Genomic DNA, 23,769 nt, shown 5'->3' on the forward strand with positions numbered 1-23,769 from the left:
TTTTTTTAATAGCCTATAACCGATTGTGTTTGACTGAAAGAAGAAAGTCATACACACCTAGGATTGCTTGAGGGTGAGTAAATGATGGGATAATTTGGGTGACCTAACCCTTTAATATCAGTGTTTCCAATTAGTCAAAACAACAGCATAAAATATTGCACTTATGCTAAGATGAATGTTTGGTTTTCAATGTTTTCACAGGTGCCGTGAACCAATTTATCTGCCCAGTCACACTGAGCCAAACCAACCAAACCAATGTTCTGAATTAAACATGAACATGGCATTTCTTTTCACATGCAGCAAGCTACAAACTCTCTTATTGAATTGCACCCCCCAAAAAAGAGAAGAAAATCAAGTTTCAATACATTTATTACAATGACTTTTTCCATTGCCGTGCTAAATAGGGGTAAAAAGAAAACATGCTTAGAATATGGAGCAAGAATGTGACTTAAAAGTTGGAACGAAGAGAGAGAAAATGGAGAATGTGATCTTCAACTTAATTATGTGGAGATCAGCAAAACTCTTAAAGATTTCAAGCAAAATGACAAAATTTGAGTGATAAATGTCCTTTAACGCATGACTGAGTTATTAACTGCTCTTTGAGCAGCATAACAATGAGAAATTGTCACTGTCAGACTAATTTATTTGAACACAAGGTATTAAAAAAAAAAAAAAAAAAAAAAAAAAAACTAAAAACAAGAATGAGAACTACAGCTATAATCTTCAATCCCAAATCAACATGTGACAGACACACGTAACTTCGCCATTATTCAGTTTTTCCTCTATTTCACAGCCTAAAATATAAAAAAAAACACCTCCTTTTTGTTCATGGGGGACCTCAGCTTAAATATTAATGCTAAAATAACCCGTCTGATAAGAAAGCAAATGCTTTTAAGGCACTCTGGACTGTCAAGGTACCAAAAGTAATGACGTTTAAAGCCCAATACAGCACTAGTGTGACTATAGTCTGCATAAAAGCCTATGCAGTCTTAACTAAAAACTGAGGAAAAAGTCCTAAATAGTGTAATGCACAAAAGTAGCAGATGTGTTTGTCTGGGGTACACTGGGTAAACATTAGTGTTTCTTTGGTTAAGTGTGTCAGAACAGCACAACGAGGTCGTACGAGTTTTCAAATGCATTGCAATGAGAATATTGCTTGATCAATTCATTATCATACTTATAATAAAATAAACAAAAATGTGCATGCTGTCCTACAATAAAATGTCATGAGGTGGAAGATATGACGAACCGTCTCAAACAGCCAACTTCCTTCTCTTCCACTGAACCAAGAGCGAGAACGTTAAATAAAAGAGGAAGTGATGAGCCGATCAACTTTGAGCTGACGGCATAAAAAAAGTGCCAAAGCCAAGGCAAGAGTTTCTTGTGTCTCAGAGCTCTTGCAGAATATACACAAAAAACCACATGATGTTCTGCTTTATGTGGAGCAGCATGACACAATCTACAACTGAAACCTGCGTTTGTGATCACATGAATGTAAAACCATGTTCATATTTATAGATAAATGTAAATAATATCTATATAACAATGACAGGCCATTAGAAAATACCATGAATCATCAATACTTTTAGCAACACGACTCTACTCATCAAACATCTACTCTTGGGGAGGGGGGACAACATCCACCATAGTAAAGTGCAAGACTGCAAGAAAATCAAAAAGGAGAACTGAAAATAATTTATCATGAGTTTGTGAAAGATTCAAACAATTGCTCTAACCCTTTGCAATACTGATATGCCCTCAGGTCTTGAAATTAGGGCCGTTTGAGAGAAGTAGCCAGGGAAAACATCATTAGTCCGATTAGAAATGACTACAAACATGATGAATGAACAGTTGGGAGTGTGTTTGAGGTGGTGGAATCAAATCAAAACACACACGCAAAATTAAGAAGCTAATTTTCCCTGAATGCCCTTCTCTCTCTCTCTCTCTCTCTCTCTCTCTCTCTCTCTCTCTCTCTATGTAAAAATCCACATATGGCATAGTATTATTCTTTGGTACGATTCTCCCATCCTCATTTTGAGGGTTTGTGACCTCAAATGCAGCGTGACTCAAATGTCAGACCAGATCTACGGCTCTTCTTTGGGGTTGGTGGTGTTGGCACAGGAAGAGAGAAGAGAGCGTACGATATGAGAGGCCGTGTAAACCTCAGCAGACGGTGATGCGGCGCAGCGAATCTCTGGCACTCTGCACCACCCAAACCTCACCTCAAAAGAGACATTTTTCCCATAGTCCCGTCTGCTTTGAAACCCCGTGAGGTTCAAAGCACTCTGGCCTCAAGAGAGCTTTCGTAAGATGCTGATCCACAATACTGGTCCTGACCTACAGATTATCAAAGTGAAGATTAGAGTCCCTACAGTCATGCAGTCAACTCCCAGAGTTCTTAGGGAGAGGAAGAGAGGCTAGTGTGGACTCAAGGTTGCCAGTCTTTGCCTCGATGATAGGGAATGTGCTTGTAGCGACACCTATCTCCAAAATGACAGCCGGTGGTCCTCCAGAAGTAACACTCATCTCCGTTGACAGGACCTCTGCGTCTTGGCCTGGAAGTAGTACAGAGTGGTGTGGACATTTCTTTCAAATCTTCTTGAAGAAGAAAATAACTGCATCAAAATATATTACAACTTTTGAAACTTCATCTCATTGAATGGAAAGTTCACCAAAAAATTAAAATTCAGTCATCATTTACTCACCCTCAAGTTGTTCCAAACCTGTATGAATTTCTTTCTTCTGCTGTACACACACACACACACAAACAATATATTTTGACGAATTTGTGTAACCAAACGGTTATTGGGCCCCATTGACTTCCATAGTATGGAAAGAAAATAAAATGCTATGGAAGTCAATAGGGACAATCAACTGTTTGGATACACATATTTTTCAAAATATCTTCTTTTGTGTTCAGCAGAAGAAATAAACTTGTACAGGTTTGCAACAACATGAGGGTGAGTAAATGAGGAGGGAATTTTCATTTTTGGGTGAACTATCCCTTTAAATAGCATAGAGACTGAATTACCCAGCAGCCCCTGCAGGTTGTTGAATGGCAGGTGTCGGGAGGACTTTCTGAATCCGTCGATCTGGATATCGAACCACTAGCCGGGTATTCTCAATAAAATGTCCCTGTTTTACAAAAGGTTTCGCATTCAAGTATATAAACAATACATAGGGCTCAAAAATGGCTTGATTAAAATACTACTACTACTACTACTACTACTACTACTACTACTACTACTACTACTACTACTACTACTACTACTACTACTACTACTACTACTACTACTACTACTACTACTACTACTACTACTACTACTACTACTACTACTACTACTACTACTACTACTACTACTACTACTACTACTACTACTACTACTACTACTACTACTACATTTTTATAAAATATACAGCTCAAAAAAAGGCTTGTTTACAATTTTATTTACTACAATTATTATTATTTGTTATAGTATTTTAAACAAATTCAGGATCAAAAATGGCTTTACTACAACTACAAACAATATAATACTAACAACAATAAATAATAATGAATTATTATAAGTGTTTCACTCACATTGAGGTTCTCCATTGCACGGGAGGCCATGTTGGCATTCTTAAAGTTAACAAATGCACAGAAACGTTCATGCAGAACTCGAATGCTGTCAATTTCTCCGTAACTGGCAAACATCATCATCAAAAATTAAAACCAAATTCATGGGAAATCATTTTAGAACTAAAATATTGCAAAAGCATCAGATCTCACGATTTGAACAGGTCCCGCAGATGTTTCTCTGTCAGTTCTGTGGTCACGTTGCCTACCCACAGGGAATTACAAGGACTTGTGGAGGCGAGTGAGAGAAAGCAAAAAAGAGAAATATGGAGATAGGATTAGAGGGAAAGAACAACATAAAAAAATATATGAAAATAAACGCTGCAATCAGCTTACCTCGGCTGGAGGAGAGCACAGTCCTGATTTGAAGCTGTAAAATATATAGATTTGTTTATTACAACATGACAAATTAGCTTTAACTGATTTATAAAATAATTGAATTTAACATTTTAGTTGTACTCAAGTTGCACAAAGTTAAGCTTCTTTTGCACTGAAGCCAGACTAATTAATCATTTGTCATGAATAATTAACTTTTGGTTTATATCCATCAGGTTTGAAATAAAAAGAGAAAATAAATTAGATAAAGTAGTTTTTATTTGTTAAGATTTTTTTATTATCATTTACTATACACAGTACTATATAAAACATAATATACACTTTTTTATTGTATATTGTTTTTATGTTTTAATGAAATTAATACTTTTATTTAGCAAGGACACATTAAATTGATCAAAAGTAAAGACTTTTATAATATTAAAAAATATTTCCATTTCAAATGAATGTTTTTCTTTTGAACAATTCAAATTTCTTTTCATCAAAGAACCCTGAAAAAAATACATCATGGTTTCCACAAAAAAAAAAAAAAGCAGCACAACTGTTAACATTAATAATAAGAAATGATGTAATGATGTAGTAAATGTAATGATTAAGTAGCTGAAGTAATGATGCTGAAAATTCAACTTTGCCAACATAAATAAATTACCTTTTAAAATATATTAAAACAGAAAACATTATTTTAAATTGTAATATAATAGAAGCGTTTCTACAGTACTGTGTGTGATAAAACGACTTGTACTGTGAATTCTGGTCATTCATGGCCCATTATTTTTAAACTAAATTGGCTTGTAGCAACAGCACCCTCAAGTGGTTCATTTCAATGAAAAATCAGACAGGAAGACGAGGAGCTCTTACCCTTCGCTGCAACAACAGCCTGCACTGTATTGTATTTTTCCAGCAATTGAATACTCTGCTCCTCATCATATCCAAGATCCTAATAAGAAGAAAGGAAAGAAAAAGCCTGAAATGATATTCGTTTCTTTTGCATTATTCCTGGATTGCATTATTTTAGCTTCCAAAGAAGTATTTTTAAAGCTAACCCTGTTCTAAACGGAAGATCAAAGGAATAATTCCCTCAAAAATTAGAATGATTTACTCATCCTGTTGTTATTCAAAACCTGTTTGACTAATTTTCTTCCATGGAACAAAAGTTGTTTTTATTCCAACCAAAGTTATGCAGCTCTAAAGTAACATTTGGATGAGTCATACTGAAATGCTAAATTTTTCCATTGGTGTTCCACATAAAATAAGAAAAAACGAAAGTAAGTAAATGATTTAGGACTAATTATCTTGCGCTTTTATGTGCTTTCTCACGACAATGATCTACAACTGTGTGCATTCAAAATACACATTTTTTCAATAAGTTTGGTAGTGTGTTTCATGGGAATCGATCCAAAAACCTTACTAATAGCTCAATGGTATACCAATTGAGATACAATAAGAGATCCAGTCCTTACCGTAAGTTGTTGCACTTTAGAGTACAAGAGGTCATTGACGGCTTCTTCACAATCTCGATCTAGTTTTAGCACCTGTTCCATGGCTTTCTCAGCTTCACTGTACCTCTATTACAAACAAACCCACATGCAAAGTTATTGACTCATCTAAATGCAGATTCACTCCAAATGGAGAAAAAATAAATATGCCAATGGGTCGCACCTTAAGCCCCATAAGTGCACTTCCCCTACGGTAATAGCCTTTGGGCCAATCAGGAGCCATGTGAATGGACTTCTCGGCATCTGCGAGGGCCAGAGGGTACTGCTCCAGACAACAGTAGCAGTAGGAGCGATTCCCAAAAAACCTGTTATCAAAATATCAGAGTGAATTCATGAAAACAACAAAAATGGAAATACATGCGATATGGTTTCAATCAAATCAAAGACTCACCTGTAGTCTTTCGGGTCACATTTGATGGCCTCTGTAAACAGACTAACAGCTTGTGTGTACTGGCCCTCCTGAACAAATCGAATCCCTTTTTCTGGAGAGAAAAGAAAGACCGACTTATATGGAGGAGACTGCATTAGTAAAGAATAAAAGCACAAATGTTTAAAAATGATTATTGTGAAACTCGAGAGTGAATACACAGTTCACCTAAAAACTAAAATTAGGTCATTAACTCAACCTCATGTCAGTCCAAACCTGTACTGACTGTAACTGACTTTCTTCCATGGAACACAGTGTGAATGTGGACTAGGGCTGTCAAGGTCCAAAGTAAGGAGCCCCTAATGGGACATGGTGAAGGGGGGGGGAAATGAGATGGAAAACATATTTCAATGCTTTTGTGCTGTCGCGCAAATGTTTTACGTTTCCCAGAGAAACATTGAATTTTTGCGAGGAAACCCAAAGTTTCTCAGGCGAACGCAAAGGTTTTGCGTGGAAACACAAAGTTTCTCGGGAGAACGCGAAGGTTTTGCAAGAACACCCAAAGTTTCTCAGGAGAACACAAAGGTTTTGCGTGGAAACACAAAGTTTCTCGGGAGAACGCAAAGGTTTTGCGAGGAAACCCAAAGTTCCTCGGGAGAAGGCAAAGGTTTTGCGAGGAAACCCAAAGTTCCTCAGGAGAACGCAAAGGGTTTGCGAGGAAACCCAAAGTTTCTCGGGAGAACGCCAAGGTTTTGCGTGGAAACACAAAGTTTCTCGGGAGAACGCAAAGGTTTTGCGAGGAAACCCAAAGTTCCTCAGGAGAACGCAAAGGGTTTGCGAGGAAACCCAAAGTTTCTCAGGAGAACACAAAGGTTTTGCGTGGAAACACAAAGTTTCTCGGGAGAACGCAAAGGTTTTGCGAGGAAACCCAAAGTTCCTCGGGAGAAGGCAAAGGTTTTGCGAGGAAACCCAAAGTTCCTCAGGAGAACGCCAAGGTTTTGCGAGGAAACCCAAAGTTCCTCGGGAGAACGCAAAGGGTTTGCGAGGAAACCCAAAGTTTCTCGGGAGAACGCAAAGGTTTTGCGAGGAAACCCAAAGTTCCTCGGGAGAACGCAAAGGGTTTGCGAGGAAACCCAAAGTTCCTCAGGAGAACGCAAAGGGTTTGCGAGGAAACCCAAAGTTCCTCGGGAGAACGCAAAGGTTTTGCGAGGAAACCCAAAGTTTCTCGGGAGAACGCAAAGGTTTTGCGAGGAAACCCAAAGTTCCTCGGGAGAACGCAAAGGGTTTGCGAGGAAACCCAAAGTTCCTCGGGAGAACGCAAAGGTTTTGCGAGGAAACCCAAAGTTCCTCGGGAGAACGCAAAGGGTTTGCGAGGAAACCCAAAGTTTCTCGGGAGAACGCCAAGGTTTTGCAAGGAAACCCAAAGTTTCTCGCGAGAACGCAAAGGTCTTCTGAAGCCAGTTGATGAAATTTAATTCGTTTTCCAAAGAGTGTCCAGGACTTTTTCAAAGTTTCACTTTCTATGCTCCATGGAAGAAAGAAACCATAGAAGTTTGAAACAACATAACAGTAAGCAAATAATGACAATTTTAATTTTGGGCTGAACTACAAAAAAAACAACAAAAAAAAACACATACTGGACATACCTCCTTTCTCTGATCTGACAAGTAATGTGTTTTTTTGTGTGTGGGAAAGAAAATTACACACCTACTAGTAAGGCACTTCTTTTAGTTTTAGCATCTGATAAGCCAATGACCTGTTAAAAAAAAGTTCAATATATTAATTGTTGGTTAATGATATATTACAATAATATACAAGGATAATACATTAATTACGGGTTATTTTCAACAATGTCCGTGCATCACATAGGCATGCTACCGATTACCACTGAAATAACTGACTTATTTATTTTGTTAAAGCAAAAAGGAAACACATTTAAATCTGCATGAAAGACATTCAAATATGTAAATACCAAAAGTATGAACAAACAGTGCTGTGTGACAAAATCAGGAAGAATGTGACATAACCCAAAAGCATTGGCTGCATCTCAATTCTAATAGTCTACTGTGTAAGGGATAATGTAGAGCGAGGCGGTTGTTATAGCGAATACAACCCCGACAGGCTGATCAGGATCTTGAATCAGCCTGAAGGGGTTGTATTCGCTATAACAACTGCCTTGCTCTACATTATCCCGGTTATTACATGGCTACCTACCAAATAAATCAATAATTTGACACAAAATATTGATTTAAAAAGGAGTTTATTGATTTAAAAACGATTGTATTGCTTCCACTAAAGACAATAATCCGTTCCGTCTCTACGGTTAGAATCCTGCGTCCATAGCAACGCTCTGTTTTTCATGGCAACGGTGTGTTATACTTAGCAGCGGTCTGTTATCAAGAAATAACAGACCGCATTCTACATTAGAATTCAACCAAGCCATGTAATAAATAATTATAACGGATTATAATTACCACATGCCAAATCATAATTTACTACCGTAGTACAATGTTTTTGAAATACATTTCTTATGTTCTTCAAGGCTGCATTTATTTGATCCAAAATACAGTAACATTGTGCAGTAATGTGAAATATTTGAAAACTTTGTTAAAAAAAAATCTCTCGAAACTTAGTTATAACACTTGCCAACAATGTTCAAAATGTATGCATATTACAAATGGTTCATAAGTCATGTTTGTGGCAAATAAAGTTTAAGTATCATAGTTAAAGTTGACAAAAGGAAGACTAAGTGTTTCGTGTAAACAGAATTATGAATGAATGTACCATTGTTTGTCACACTGTCTTTCTTATTGGCTATTCTTGGGACATTCCTGTCTGGGACAATAGTCATCACTGCATCATCTTTTATTTTCAGTCTCTAAAAAGCCTGTGTCGAACTATGTCTTGTTTATAAACGAATCCACAGTAAAATGAAGTGAACACGAACCGTGTCTTACTGGATTTGACTGGAACTTTGTTAAAAATAAAGTTCATACACATTTCCTTAAATGTTAAGGATCACAAGGAAGGCAATGCAAAGACTGTTTTTTCCACAACTTGGCACTTCAAAATGTCTTGTAATCCTCAGAGGAATCACTTTAGTTTTATTGATGCAGCAATCCTGTGTTTGCGTCTGTTTTGTATTTACTACTACATGACGTGCAAATCGGTGGGCGGGGCTAAAGAGGCAATGACGTAGAAGTAGGCATTGAGCTTCTGCAGAGCAGGTCTTTCGTCGCACTATGATGTAATGTATGGAAGCTTATGGGTAGCAATATTCAATTTGAAATGTAATATGCAAAATACAATGCAATATGTAAAATGGCAATGCATTTCTGTATTTAAATTTTAATTTTCCCATACATTTGTGCAACGTTTGGTGCAAAATGAAAATGTTATTATATAATTTACATTTGCCATTTTATACACTAGTTTTAATATGTAAATTGAATACATATTTTAATGCTTTATAAGTTGCAAAATTAAAATTAAAATGTATTACAGAAATGATTAGATATGTTTAACATGTTCAAGCAAAAACTGTAGCAAAATTGTAATTTAAATGTAATTTTTTCTTAATTGCATTTACACTCACATTTAAGACACTTGCGATTGCATTTCCATTAAGTGTCCCGCAATGAATGTAGCAAAATTCAATGTGCAATTTGAAAATGCATTCTGAGCAGATCACGTGCCCGTCCCGCCCTGTCAGGTCTGGGAGAATGTTCTGCCTTATCAAGCGTCGACACCCATGTCAACATTCTGCTGCGCTGCTGTTTGTCTGATGCTGGATAGCTACCGAAAAATGTGACCGCTCTTTATTTATTTATAACTGACTAATGTTCAATAAAGTGACGAATGTGATGTGTGACCATCTCTGTTTATGCAGCTGTATAATCATAAAATATGAGGCAGACATGCGAGTCCCTTTCCATTTTATAAAGCACATTGATAAGGTATTAATACATATGTACATGGTCACGGAATCTGACGGGTCAAATTTTTTGGCCTTTTTTGGGTGAATGTGGAGCAGGTCGATGGCTGGTGACGTCATCGTCTATAATTCAGTGTCTAATAGTTTAAACAACGAAGCAGCACACGGCACAAACGATCGCACAAACAAACGAGACTATTTTGGGTGAATGTGGAGCAGGTAGGGGGGCTGAGTGACCTCAGAATGACCAATACATATTATTTAAATATTTAAGAAACCGAAGCAGCACAAAATAAACGTTTATCGGCGCAAATTAGCACAAACATATGAGACTATTTTGGGTGAATGTGGAGCAGGTCGGGGGGCTGGTGACGTCATCGTCTATAATTCGGTCTAATATTTCAAAAACTGAAGCAGCATAAACAAACCGAACGAGACTATTTTATTTGGAGCATGTGGCGGGCTGGGTGACAGAATGACCTATAAATATTATTTTACTATCTAAAAAACAGAAGCAGCACACACAAACAAAAATTACAGCACAAACGAAGTAAAGACGATTGAGCAACTATTTTGCCGACGTTTTGCATTGGGTTGGGGGTGGGGCCAACTTCACGCAGTGACTGACAGGGCGGGACGGGCACGTGATCGGCTCAGAATACATTTTCAAATTGCACATTGAATTTTGCTACATTCATTGCGGGACACTTAATGGAAATGCAATCGCAAGTGTCTTAACTGAGTGTAAATGCAATTAAGAAAAAATAACATTTAAATTACAATTTTGCTACAGTGTTTGCTTGAACATGTTAAACATATCTAATCATTTCTGTAATACATTTTAATTTTGCAACTTATAAAGCATTAAAATATGTATTCAATTTACATATTAAAACTAGTGTATGAAATGGCAAATGTAAATTTTATAATTGAATTTTCATTTTGCACCAAACGTTGCACAAATGTATTGGAAAATTTAAATTTAAATACAGAAATGCATTGCCATTTTACATATTGCATTGTCATTTTGCATATTAAATTTCAAATTGAAATTTGCTACCTATAAGCTTCCATAGTAATGTGACAAAATCCAAAACAATTACTTTTGGAAGCTTGGTTTTAAGCTGTTTTTGGACTAACAAGGAAGTTTTGAGTTCTGAAATCTACAGGATATTTGTATAGTACAATGACCTCTTTTATGTCAAAAGATCAAGGAATACTTGATTTCTCAATTCATGACCCCTTTAAAATATCATATTTTAATGTTATTTTAAAATTTATTCCATTGATGCCAATGCTGAATTTTCAGCATCATTACTCCAGTCTTCAATGTCAATTGATGCTTCAGAAATCATTCTAATATGATGATTTGCTGCTCAAGAAACATTTCGTATTATTATCATCAGTGTTGAAAACAGTTGTGTTGATTAATGTTTATGTGGAAACCATGATACTTTTTTTTTTTTTTTTTTTTGATTCTTTTATGAGAATAAAGTTTAACAGCATTTATTTGAGATAGAAATCTTTAGTAACATAAGTGTCTCTCTTTTGATCAATTTAATGCAAACTTGATGAATAAAAGTATTTTTCATTTCTCCAAAATGTTCCTGTTCCCAAATGTTTGAACGAGTGTGCACTAAACTTAACTAAGAAAAAAACAAACAAATCAAATGTAAAGAAACAACATTTACAGAAACATGTAAATAATATTTTGTATTATTTAACAAAATATTTCACAACAACCACAAAAAAGACAGTACTGTACCTACCTGTACCTAATGTAAAGGAACTAGGCATGTGCTACACTTTTTTTATTTTTTTATTACTGTTTTAAGTCTATTTTAATGTTGATATGTTATAAGAGCACAACGCAGCTGAAAGAAATGAGACACTGCAATAAATCAAACTGATGCCGGGTAGAGACACTGCACGATTTTAGCCTCCATTTTAGCAACAGTTTTGTGGAAAAAAACAAATGACCAAAATCGGGAGGCAACCGGGGCTTGTTCATGTGAGTGACAATTGCGTAGTGTATGATCAAAGAAAATATTTGAAATATCTGAAATATTTAGCGTGCTAAATATCTGGACCCGTCTCTGCGACTCAGTCATGAAGCGTGAAATGTGTTTTGATTGGAAATTAAATCTGTGATGACCTACAGCCAATGACAGAGCAAGATACAGGGCAAAAGAAAGTTCACAGGGAGGAGTCATAGACCTGCAACAGAACATTACAAGCATGGATTCTGCAAGCAACCATTCTCTCATTTGTATTCTTCTTTTTTTTCATCATTTCAACGAGAAGAAATCCAGTCTCGCACAAGAACCCATCCCACACGTGATTTAATGCTATTTCCTGTATCAATTCTCGTTTGTGTGTGGTTATGAAACGTAGTTTGTAGACCAGACAGAGTTGTCTGCGATTCTTCCTATTGAAATGCTGTTTATTATGTGACCCCGTCGCCGATCCGTGTTGTAATGTGCACACAGCAGAAACTAAACAGACAGTAGACTGTATTGTAGCTTGTGAAAATCGAGCAGTGTACATCCAGCATAATATGAACTGGGCTTGCTGGGTAGATGCATAGTATGGTGAAACATGCAATCTGTCACAACAGTGGCAGCTCCACCAGCTGAAAGAACAAAAGCTGTCATATAAGTCGAACAGTGACAGCACCTTACAGATTTTTAAACTACTTTAATACCCAATAATTCCAACGCCCAGGTTCAGCGGGCTCCACCTTTACAACACAAGAGTATGTTCAGCCCCACAGATGGCTACAAACCACAGGACACTGAATAAACACTTAAACTCACTTCTCCAGTCCTGCTCTCATTTTCCTTGTTCTCTTTCGACTTGTGAGCTCCTTTACTTTTAGCTTTGGGTCGAATGTGATTGACAGCATTGGCAACAAAAGCACTGTTCACATCCCATCCTGGGTCCTGAACATGAGGAAACAGTGTCAAAGTCAGCAATTTAAACAATATAACATTCAAACAGCAAACTCTGGAAATCCATCAGCTATGGCAGTATGGTTGTCTCCATGTTCATACCTCCTCACTAGAACGGGCCGTCGGCTGCCGGTTGCTTTTGTTCCCTGAAGCCAGTGGAGGTCCAGAAAGACTTTTACTTGGAGGAGCGACTGGCTTCTCTTCCACCTTTGAAAGGCCAATATCTTCCACCTCCTCTGGCTCAGACTCCTCAGACTCGTCGAGCTCAGAATCGGCTCCAGCATTCTCATCCTCCTCCTGAAAGAAAATAAATATCACATCACATTTTTAAAAGTGTGTGTTGATAGAGAGTATACAGTACATAAAATGTACAGTATATTAAAGTTACAAAAATGACAGAATAGACAAAGTGCCTCTGTTATAGAACTAGTAAGCTGCATTTAAAGGCATCAGTGTCACGCAATGTCTGGCCTTCTAAAATATACTGTTTCAGCCAACGGCTAAAGTTCAATACAATTTGCATGCATTTTAAATAGTTTGGGGTCAATAAAATTTAAGAATCTTGGGGAAAAAAAAGTATCAGTTTCCACTTAAATGTTAAGCAGCACAACATTGATGATAAGAAATTCATCTTGAGGACCAAATCAGCATATTAGAAAGATTTCTGAAGGACCATGTGACACTGAAAATTCAGCTTTATCATCACAGGAATAAATTACATTGTAAAATCTTAAAATAGAAAAGAGCCATTTTAAATGGTAATACTATTTTACTGTATTTTTGATGCAGACTTGGTGAGAATCAGACATTAAAAAAAAAAAAAAAACGTCTGTTTATAAGGAAATTGCTGTCTCACCCCCACTTAATTCTGATTGGTCCATTGTTTTAAAGGGGTGGTATAATGCCCTTTTCACAAGATGTAAAATAAGTCTCTGATGTCCCCAGAGTGTGTATGTGAAGTTTTAGCTCAAAATACCCCACAGATATCTTTATATAGCATGTTAAAGTTGTCACTTTTTGAGGGTGACCAAAAACGCTCTGTTTTTGTGTCGCTTTAAATGCAAATGAGCTGCTGCTCCCGGCACAGAGGGCGGAGCTTCAACAGCTTGTGTCCTTTGCAGCTTCAATTACCTCACACAGACATGCACTGAAAATTTCAAAAACTTTTAGCCTTTTATGTTCAAACTGGAGTCAGACAAAGATGGAGAGACTAAAGAAGAAGTGACAACATGTAGACAACATTTCTGAATGGTAAGTTGATGAATTTATGTAGCTTATGTGTAGTTGTCTTCAAGTCATTGATTAGCATATTCTGTCTTGATAATCTATAAATCGTGTTCCAGGGGTGGGGTTTATGTAAATTTTAGGGTTTGTGATGTCACTAACCCGGGAGGAATGTCGTGTAGTCCCTACCAGCAGTTTGTTGTAGGTCTTATAAAACTACTTCTTTAAAAGAAAATATCTCCCTTTGTTTTGAACTGTGAGTGTTGTAACTTTCAACATACTTTTTTTAAATACTCAAACGTGGTTGAAAGAGAGGAAAAGATGAGATGCACTGATCTGCAGAAATGTATTAAAAAACGGTGCAGAAGGAACACATCCTGTGTCAAAGCCTTCTCACACCATCCTAACCATTAAACTAGTTTCAATTCACCTGTTCAGCACTTTCATCCTTTTTAACCCGTTCTAGCTTCTTCCGCTGCCGTTGACGCTAAAAAAAAGAAAAGAAAAGAAATCTGTTTTTTTTTTGGGCCAGCAACACAATGCATGCAATAAAATCCATCTTATTAATGACTCTGTTCACAATAAGAACAAAATTTAAAAAACAATGCATAATAAATCTGCCCTGACAGTAAACTCTGTGTTAAAGGTGATTCATTCTTATGCTTAGTGTGGCAAAGTTTATCTCCTCTCACCTTCCTCTTGGCTTTGCGCCTCTCTGCTTTCCGTCTGGCCTTCTCTTCCTCACTAAGACCCTCCTCGCCATTTAAGACATCCTGTAGAACATACACAAACCCAAATGAGACAGAGTATCAGGAACAAACAAACACGCAGGTACTTTATTTGCTTCAGAAAAGAAAAACTGAGCAAAATAGCAGCAAACAGAGGTCCGTTTCAGAGTACTGCATGCCCTTAAAAAAAGGAATTTTACCCTATTTCAGAAAGACTTCTTTAGTTGTAGGCGCTAAAACAAGGTTGAAAATGTTGCAAAACCACTGTGGAGGACTTTGGCCTCTATAAATCCATATGCTGATTGACAAAGCACAAATGTTTGAAGCCAGTGGTGCACTCACTATGAGTGGTTAACCAAATAAAATGTAATTCAAAGCTTTAATTCTTAAAGATGACCGCAGTGTAACAGTTTTGTGTGAGCAGACAAGTCTTACAATGTCTGATATTATACAGCCTGTAGAAGAATGCACACTATCATGGACCATTTGAAAGTTTCAGCAATGAATGTGAAGCATTCACTAAAATAACACTGTTTCTTGGAACAAAAGAGCCTCAAAACAACTGCAAAGAATATGCTGGGAGTAACTCTGTTTGGAGCACACCGACCCGACCTTGACCAAAAATGATTTGTTGAGACATGACTAAAAGATAAAGTTCATTCACTTATTTTTTATTTTTTTTGAAAGAAGTCTCTTATGCACATAAAGGCTATATTTGATCAAAAATACAATCAAAACAGTAATATTGTTTTTAAATATTATTACAATCTAAAATAACTTTTCTAGTTTCATATATTTTACAATTTAATTTGTTCCTGTGATGTCAAAGCTGAATTCTCAGCATCATTACACCAGTCTTCAGTGTCACATGATCCTTCAGAAATCATTCTAATATGCTGATTTGCTGCTCAAGAAGCATCTTTATTATTATCAATGCTGATATATCTATCTATCTATCTATCTGTCTATCTATCTATCTATCTATCTATCTATCTATCTATCTATCTATCTATCTATCTATCGCTGGTCAGAATTATTTGCCCCCTTGGTAAATATGATCAAAGATGGCTGTAAAAAAAATAAATTTGCATTGTTTATCCTTTTGATATTTTATTTAAACTAAATGTAAAAATCTAACCTTTTATTGAAGTAACAGAATTGAAAGTGGAAAGTGGAAATAAAAAAATAAAAAATTCACATTATGAAATAAATGTTTTTCTCCAAAACACATTGGGAACAACACAGTATCGTTGTTTCTGTTACATAAATTAAAATTATCACATAAGTACTGGAATATTAAAATGTTATAGTTCGGATATAAACACTCATCTCTACGGTACTGGTCAAAATAGAGAAAAAAAATCACCTTATGAAAGCAAACATTTTATTGTTACATCACTAGGTGGTGACAGGTGACTACTAAAAAAATGTATACGTGTCATTGAATCATTCACTCATGAGTTTTTTTTTTTTTTTTAATGCTGTTCATCCAGTAATGAAGCAAGTGAAATGTCATCGAATCATTCATTCAAACTGATTTTTTTAAAAATAATTCATTCAAATGTAATGTTTGAATATACTGTGTATATATTATATCTATATATATAAAAAACACACACATACTTAAAATTTTCATATAGCCTACACCAGGGGTCGGCAAGTAACTTTGGCCGCGGGCCAATATTTTTTTTAGCCAGTAGATGGCGGGCCAGCTACACAGAGTAGGCCTATGGATACAAATACTCTTATATACTGTAGGCCTATAATCGCGGAATATGATGGGTCCGTCACCGTCGGTGGATCATTCGTTCAATCGTTTTTTTTCTAATTAAAACCAAAAATAGACCCTTTTACAGCCCACGTGATCAAATAGTTGCGCGCGCATTTTGGCAACGGAAGTGGTGTTTTTCCCCACTGGCTCTAACGTGTTGGCACCTCCGAAAGTTTATCAAAACGGTTTCCCAGCATCAAAATGTCTGGTTGTTGCGTTTACGGTTGCACTAATCGATATTCCACCAAGGGGCTTACGTTTTATAGGATTCCGACAGGATCACGGCCGTTTCAGAATAGTGGCTGCAGGCGATTAAACGTGTTGATTCGAGCGAGGACATAATAAAAAATGCTCGCATCTGTTGTTTAATCCGCTCATACTTCCGTTGCCAATATGCGCGCGCATACGTCATCATTGTGTACAAACAGTAAAAGGGTCTATAAAAAGATGAAAAACGACTTGTTTTTCCATTATTTATTTCCTGAACTAAAATGAAAAAAAAACGAATAACGACGGGTTTTCTGATTTTCTGATTGTGCTCAGATCAAAAATAGAAAAAATTTATTACTGGATTAGACAAATTTTGATTTTGAATTTAACACCTTAGGCATGATATATCAAGGAAATAATTTTAAACAGATCAAGTACTATTGTGGTAACAGATTACAGCCATTTTAATAAAGGTGTGAATAGCAATCATGCCTCATTCGCTTACAGTCCGACTTTTGAACTTTATTCCTTTTTTTATTATTATTATTTATTCGGGACACACACATACACACCTAAAGGTTTAAGAAGGTCTGCGCGGGACTGTTTTTTTCCGTCCCGCTCCCACAAGGTTCTATTCAGCAACCGCTTAAAATACACTCTGTGTTCACCCGCTTTATTTCCCGACCTGAGGGGTCCGCAAAATTTAGATCTCGTTTCCATAATCTCACATTCAAATGTCTCTAACGGAAAGAAGGAGATTAAGTAGCCTATAATAATTATAAATGCTATACAAAAATTGGGTTCATGTCAATATAAATATTAGGCTATTTTAACATTGTACTGTCAGAATAAATAAGCCTATCACTCAAAAAGAGAGAAAAAAATGCCACAGGAAAAATTTATGAAATATAAATAATATAAATAACATAAATTGAATAGGACAAAGCCTATCACTCAAATTTCAAAGCAACATAAACGAAAATCATATTGCCCTACTGACAAATGAAGTAGGCTATTTTCTGCCGAACTATTTCAAACATCCTTGCAAAAAAAGAATGTTGTTGACTGACAATGGTTTTAGTACCAAACAGCTCCTCAGAGGTGTACAGGTGGTCAGAATTAAGTGCGGATACGCTGTCAAAAGATGTCGGGAGTGGGCTATTGTCAGTCAGACCGCCCGCTCAGTCCAAAGTACACCAGAGTTCTGACCGCTACCGTCTTTTGACGCGCGAATGCACACAAAGTGGTCGAGCGTATAACAAGACGCGGCAGGCGCGAATTTGACGCGCTATTCGCGTCCGGTGTGAACACACAGTTATACTTTAAAATGTAATCCCGCGCCGCATGATTCCCTATGTGCGTTTCACACAGTATGCGGCGGTGAAATCGCCGCGCGACTACGGCTTTTCTCAAGTATTGGAAGAGTTTTGTGCAGCATTTAGGACTTCCAAAATAATACGGCGGGCCAGAAAATATTGCTGGCGGGCCAGTTTTGGCCCGTGGGCCGCCAGTTGTCGTTCCCTGGCCTACACTTTTAAGGCCACTATACATGTCGCTATGCAGGAATCGATCAGGTAGGCTATAGTTAAAAAGATAGCTAGATAGTAAAAGACCTGAATTAAGTTAATTAAATTTCAGACTTAAAACTAATGGTCAGAAAACATATGAAAGCAGTTCATTCAAAAACAACAGGGAAACATGCAGGTCTTTTGACCTCTCATTCTCATTAATGTAACAATTCAGGAAAAAAGCCCAGTATCCTTGTACCTGTGAGAGCATGTGGTCATTCTGAGCACCTGTGTCCATCTCCTCTGGCCTTTCATCACTGGAGCCTGTGGAAAGATCCAGAGAAAACAATCCATAAGTCCAAAGTCCCAAATCAAGCAAAGAGAATCACTATAGCCTTAGCCAACATCACACTTTTTGAGAATTAAAACGTTCAATAATGCAGAAAAGAGAATCAACACAAGCCACTTGTTTTGTATCAGGTTGTCAAATCCCAACATTTAGGCCTACCATTTCCTAGTTCTTTATTCACTCCAAATGCTCACGACACACTCACAATAAGAAAATACCATTCATTTGTGACTATGAAATCCCATGAAACAAACCCATGAAAACTTTCCTCACAAATAAAGTCTTGGTTTTTACTTCTCTAATTGCATTAGCCACTAAGGCCTATGTATATAGGCTATATTTTTAACCTTGACTGCAGATGGTTTTGTTTAATTAGCATTTGCAGGGTCAAGCTGTGCAAAGATTTTAATTTCACATCATGTCTGCCACAGAAAAGCCAACTAAACCAGTGGGAAAAGAGTTATCAGCAAAAAGAAAAACACACTCCCTCAACAAACATGGGCCCTGCAGGATTGCAATTCATTTGTCAGCTATCTTAAAAGTTTCCTTGCTGCAACGGTAAAATTAGACCTTGCAGACATTTCTCTAAGCTACACGGCCTCACATAAACTACACAGCTCAAAACATTCCACAAGAAAGCCATTTAAACAACGGCCCAGTAAAACAATACTTTCTCTGAAGATTGTCCAATGACAGATATTTGGATTTTGCCATTAGCTAATCTAAGCAAATGGTTTTCAGACCAGTTTTTAGGTTTTGTTTTCCTTTTTGGGATTCATGATAGCTCAGTGATAGTTTTATCCTTGATTCAGCCCAGGGTTTTGATGATCATAACACGCAACCATCTGCACAAGGGCAATTCCACGCAAAACTGTCACATCCATAACGCCAACACAATGCCATTGTATTTAGTTGGCGTTATGGATGTGACATTTTTGCGCGGAATTGCCCACAATGTCCGAAAACCTACATAAACAACACAAAATGACCAAGTCCAATTTTTTTTTTTTTTTTTTTTTGCATTTCTTAGCCAAACAATAACATTCCTGTTTCAGAAAGAGACAGAATGTTGCAAGCTTGTTAACCGATTCCTTTCGTACAGAGAAATTAATGATACATTATGTGCTCAAAAAACACGTTTTCCGTGTCTTCAACCACTCCTATTAGCCATTACAACACTCTTAATATCCCACATAAGTGTTCTCATACAGCAAAGAGATGCACACAGTTTGCCTTCAGTTATAAATCACAGCCAAAGTAGCACCACAAATCTCAGGCAAATGCAAATGAAGCAGGCCGTGACCTGAGACGAGTCCTGCGGTTGCAGAGAAGTGATGCATCGACCAGCAAACTTCCCTTTAGTGACACATCTCACACTTCGATGGCCTCGTGACAATGGCGGTCAAAAAACTGATTTACCTAGGTAAGATACAGAAACCGCAGGCGGCCCCTGGCTAGTCACGTCTTCCTTGGATCATGCAAACTGTCCCATGCAAAAGATCACCACTGATACAGTTTTCACTGCCACCAGTCAGAATGCTGAATCCATTTGATTAAAACAGCAGTGGAAAATCTTGATTCACACTACAAAATTTGTACAAATAGGTGGCCTAAATACTTGCATGCAGAAAAGGACTGTAAGGATGTGTCACAATGTTAACAAAGATGTTTATTTAAGCTACTTGGTAGATACCCTGCCAACCTTCCACATCTCCGATCATTTTACTGTGAATGCAACTTACAGCAACAGCCCTGGTGGGAAAAAAACTACGTACACTTCAGCATTTAATGACGGATCATGCTCTTAAGCATATTTACATTTCTACCACCAACTTTGAGTAGACCAATATTAGGCAACACAAACTAACAGTACTTCATGTAATGACAATGCACACCCACCCACCCACACACACACACACACACAAACACACACAAAAACCTGAAAAAAGGTTCCAATTAAAAGCTAAAGGGGCTTTACAGCCTGATGTCATTGGGGAACCTTTTCAAGTTCCCTAAAGAATTTTCATTCTCTAGCTTTTTATAAAACCATCCATGTATTCGTTCTTTAAAGAGCCCAGACACCAAAACTCTGGTCTGAAGAATCCAGTTTAAAGGGTTAGTTCACCCAAAAATGAAAATTCTGTCATTATGACTCACGCTCATGTCATCCCAAACCCGCAAGAATTTCGCTCGTCTTCGGAACACAAATGAAGATCTTTTTAAAGAACTGAGAGCTTTCTGTCCATCCACTGACAGCTACGCAACTGACACTTGATGCTTCATAAAAAGATCGTAAAACTAATCCATATGAATTTTCTGAAGAGGCTTGATCGTTTTATATGATGAACAGATTGAATTTAGGTTTTTATTCACATATAAACATTGATCAGCGAACATTAACAGTAGCTCAACTGAACCCGATTGATGGACCAGAAGCTCAAACTCTTGCAGAAGCTCAAACGTGATGCATAACACGAGAATGAACCTCACTGGTTCTCGCCCGTCAAGCGAACATGCTTGAGCTTCCGTTTACCACAACTGATGTGTGAGTTGATATGTGAATAAAAGCCTAAATTAAATCTGTTTATCACATAAAGAGATTGAGTCTCTTCAGAAAATATGGACTAAACTGCTCAATTCATATGGATTAGTTTTTCATTTTTAGGTGAACTATTTAAACTGATAGCTGTTTTGGAACATAAAGAGGTTTCTATCTGATCATTGTCTGGCCTTCCCATGTAGATGCCACCAGCCCAGACACGTCATTGTCATCTCCGCCATCTTTTCAGATGCTGTCATCACTCACAGTTGCCACAAAATTTTTCAACTTCTGGTTGTAAAAACCACTGAGATTTGAAATTGGATAACCTTTCACAGATGGGAATGTGTTGGATTCTGTTTATTAACAGAAGTATTAACTCAATATTACTGGGTTTTAAACTATGGTAACTTTTTAATGTAATGTTAGCCAAAGCCTTTGTCTTGTTGTGTCTAAGTTTTGCAAAGTCATCTGCTGAAGTCTATTACAGATTTAGATATTCATACATGCGTCTAACTATGGTTGCAGTCAACTTGCTCTCAAATGTTCACAAACCAGCTTTGACCGTTCCAACATGGAGAACGGCTTACGTATAGCGGCCAACAGCTGCATCTATGTGCCTCATATATACATATATACACACATGCATATTATGTTAGTGTGTGTGTGTGTGTGTGTATATATATATATATATATATATATATATATATATGTATATATATATATATATATAGACACTATGGGTCTACCAGCTACCACATTCCAAAAACTAGGAACCAGTGATCATGTTCCGACTTGGATTTTCCAACATAGATCAAGAACTTGTCAAGAAAATAATCAAGAAAATCCCCATTAATCATATGGGTAACTCAAGAACCCCAAATGATCTTTGATAAGGATTGTTGATTATCCTAAAGAAACACTGAAGAACCTTTATGTTTATTATTGTATGAAAAGGCAATTTTAGCCATTAGACTTGAGGCAGCCTTTAACTCCTGTGCGCTTAAATTTGCAAGAATGCTAAAACCATTACAAATTATGATGCATCTGAAATGGTTTGTCTGAAAAAGTTTATTCTTAATAAAAGCACACTCAAACAGGAAATCATCAGCAGTTAAAATCACATTTAGTGTCTGTGATTCACAGGCCTGTTGCATGGGATTTATTTGAATTAAATTCAAATAAAAGCCTGTGGAAAACGTATACATTTAATTTCTTTAATTAATCAACTGTAAATAAATTAATATAGAATATGTGAGAGATTAGGCTAACAAAGTTTAACTCGAGTTCGTTGGCTAGTCTTTGTAATATTAATATTAAACATTAAATATGGATTTGACACATATTAAGGCTTAGATAAAATTCCCATCGACAAATAAAAGCTAACCGGGTGACAACCGCAGCAGTTACATTGAGCCTAAAAAACATTCGCAAGTGGCATCATGATTTCTTCAACGCTTTTATATCTATATAAAACTGACTCACAGATATCACTGTCACTAAAATGCGTTTCGGCGAGATAAGCATATCGTGCCCTTTGTTTTACGCTCTGATTCATGGAAAACTAACTTTATAACTCGGACAGACAGAAACAAAGTTTACAAGCAGTCGTGAAACTCACCGCTGAGCCCCAGTAACCGGCCGAAATCCAAACCGAACTTCATTAGTCCAACCATCCAGCATTATTACCCTCAATAACACCACAGGAACATATACACGACAGAATACATGTTAAAACAACAAATGAGTCGACATCTTTAAACTTGTAGCGAGCTGTTTCTCTTCCTGGGCGTCGAGCGGAGCGTCAGGCGGGGGTGTTGAACTGCACTCAAGCGCCTCCCAGTCCCAGAACAAGCGTCTTAAAGGGCCGCAGGGGCCATATGTGCTGGAGCCACATTTCTCCCTAGTCAAGTCAAGAGCATTTTATTTGTCATTTGCACAATTACACTGGGGAAACTAGGCACTGAAATGCTTGTGACGCTGCTCAGACTTACTTAAGCAACAACGCCCCTTAGCTGTTCTAAATCCACTGTAAAACACGGCTTCAAGGGGCTTATTGCTTTTATAAAACAGTTACTCCATAAAAAAGATTCATTCATTCAACAAAAAAATAACGTTAAAACTCCTCCGCCAAGCAATGTAGTTCCAAAGAGCACATGTAGCAAACAAAAAAAATAAATAAATCACAAATGGCAGTTGCGCAATGCGCAGTAATATAATGCGGTCACATGTAACGTTATTTGTTGAGTAATTTACAACGGCTTCGAACGCGGTTCAACCAATCAGAATCAAGGACCGGAACTACCCGTTTCATAAGATTAACAGGACCATAAGCATAACCACAAATATAAACTCAAAGTGGTGGGCACTGGGATATTAAAGTGACATGCTATTTCGTAGGCAGAACAATAAATAAGTGGCAGTAACAAATACGATAAAGTAAAAAAAGTATTAAGAATAGTAAACAAGTCCCGAGTACGAATACTGAGGTAGAAGTCTCAGTATCTGAAGCGGCAGTAAAAAGTGTCTAAAGTGTTGCAGAGTTAAATGAATAAATACAGAAGGTGTATAGTAAAAAAGCACTTTGGCATAAAACTGCTCCTTAATTTCAGAATCCTGTCTATTTGGATATTTCCATCATAGGTTAAGGACAAAATCTAGTCCAGGCCTTCTTTTTTTCCTGGTTCATCTTCAAGAAGCAGTTTCACTCGGATATAGCCTACATCACAATAGGAAAGAAGAC

At 37.0% G+C, this 23,769-nt stretch overlaps 1 protein-coding gene across 3 annotated transcripts; it reads right to left on the minus strand.

The window, feature by feature from the left end:
- Positions 1-351: 351 nt before the first annotated feature.
- LOC311069719 (uncharacterized protein) lies at positions 352-22,860 on the minus strand. Of its 3 annotated transcripts, none has more exons than XM_084093099.1 (16): positions 22,648-22,860; positions 18,398-18,462; positions 14,614-14,694; positions 14,352-14,408; positions 12,800-12,994; positions 12,563-12,688; positions 7,520-7,568; positions 5,837-5,927; positions 5,609-5,750; positions 5,410-5,514; positions 4,808-4,886; positions 3,953-3,986; positions 3,770-3,844; positions 3,581-3,683; positions 3,032-3,135; positions 352-2,555 (listed from the first exon to the last, which is right to left on the minus strand). In XM_084093099.1, exons 1-16 carry the CDS (start codon positions 22,700-22,702, stop codon positions 2,429-2,431), a joined length of 1,488 nt encoding a protein of 495 aa, XP_083949225.1. In that variant the 5' UTR covers positions 22,703-22,860; the 3' UTR covers positions 352-2,428. The 3 variants fall into 3 exon arrangements, with proteins under 3 accessions (XP_083949225.1, XP_083949226.1, XP_083949227.1); XM_084093100.1 differs by having other exon boundaries at positions 352-2,598; XM_084093101.1 differs by having other exon boundaries at positions 2,378-2,595.
- Positions 22,861-23,769: the final 909 nt, after the last annotated feature.

This window comes from Abramis brama (genome assembly GCF_963993115.1).
Source record: "Abramis brama genome assembly, chromosome: 19".
In the NCBI taxonomy this organism is placed as follows: domain Eukaryota; kingdom Metazoa; phylum Chordata; class Actinopteri; order Cypriniformes; family Leuciscidae; genus Abramis; species Abramis brama.